The sequence below is a fragment of the Bison bison genome, unplaced genomic scaffold (assembly GCF_000754665.1).
Source record: "Bison bison bison isolate TAMUID 2011002044 unplaced genomic scaffold, Bison_UMD1.0 scf7180017864302, whole genome shotgun sequence".
NCBI classification, from domain to species: domain Eukaryota; kingdom Metazoa; phylum Chordata; class Mammalia; order Artiodactyla; family Bovidae; genus Bison; species Bison bison.
Genome location: NW_011494874.1, coordinates 1,055,085 through 1,056,253, shown reverse-complemented (window position 1 = coordinate 1,056,253; position 1,169 = coordinate 1,055,085). Strand labels below are relative to the sequence as shown.

Genomic DNA, 1,169 nt, shown 5'->3' with positions numbered 1-1,169 from the left:
TTTCTGAGTGGTTTAAATCCAGCCTCACGTCGACAGCCACGAGTTTGTGAGCAAAGCTCTTCTGCCACAGGGGGGCACAGGGCACTGGGCACGGAGCGCATCAAGGGAGAGACCCTCCCCCCATAGGCACTGGCCTCTTGGCTTCACTGGGGGCCCGAGGACCCACCACCCACCCGGGCCCTGTCCTACTGGGGGGCGGTTTCTCTCTGCAGTAGGGGCAGTGTGGGGACTCGGGTTCTGGCGCTCTTGGCAGCCACAGAGACAGTGGCCCCGGAGGCTCACAGTTCCACCCCTGCTGGTCACTTGATCTTTTATGGGACAGAGGCCTTCACAGGCCCAGCTGAGACGCTGGGAGAGGGACATGGGGGTTGCATGCCCTGCAGTTGCACCTCGGACCTAGGTCCCTGAGGGCCGGTGGGCCTGAGCTGAGGCGCTCTGTGGGGGCCGGCGGGGGGTCTGCAGAGGTGCGGCCCTCACAGCAGGTCCTAACCGTGTTCTGCCTTTCTGAAACTTTGATTTGGAAGCGAGTCATCGACAGCCAAGCAGAGAAACTGAAGGAGCTCGACAAGGAGATCCGGCCCTTCCGGCAGAACTGGGAGGAGGCAGACAGCATGAAGAGCAGCGTGGAGTCCCTCCAGAACCGGGTGACCGAGCTGGAGAGCGTGGACAAGAGCGCGGGGCAGGCAGCGCGCAACACAGGTGAGCCCGCGCGTCCCAGGCCGGTACTGGGGCCGGCTGTGCGGGAGAGCGGCGCGCCTGCAGGTGACCGGCTTCCTGCGCCAGGCACAGAGCGCAGGGCGGACGCCGACCGGGCCGGGCCTGCGGGCGGAGGTGCGGGGCTGCGCAGGAAGGCCAGGGGACAGAAGGTGACCAGCAGGCGGCAGGGGACCCGGCCAGCCCGGCAGCGTGGCTGATGCCTAGAAGCCGCCTGGGCGTGGAGCGGGGAGGGGGTTGCTGAGCGAGCGTCCTAAAACCGCCTGAGCAGGATTAACCGGGAGGAGCCCGATTACGGGGATGCACGTGGGGCCGGATTAAGCCGGCCAAGGAGCCGAGCAGCTTCGATTCCGGGGGGATCGCCCCGAGCTGGGGAGCCGGGGGCAGCAGGCCGGTGCTCCGGGGTGTCCCTGCCCCGCAGGCTGAGGCTGGGGGTCCGGGGCGTGCGTCTCCGG

General features: G+C 67.6%; 1 protein-coding gene across 1 annotated transcript in view; it reads left to right on the top strand.

Moving 5' to 3' along the window:
- The window catches only part of TRAF3 (TNF receptor-associated factor 3), a 52,015-nt gene that overhangs the window by 49,922 nt on the left and 924 nt on the right, over window positions 1-1,169 (top strand). The window contains exon 10 of the mRNA XM_010851325.1: window positions 525-809. Within this exon, the coding sequence (XP_010849627.1) occupies window positions 525-809 (285 nt within the window). The remainder of the gene's footprint in view (window positions 1-524; window positions 810-1,169) is intronic.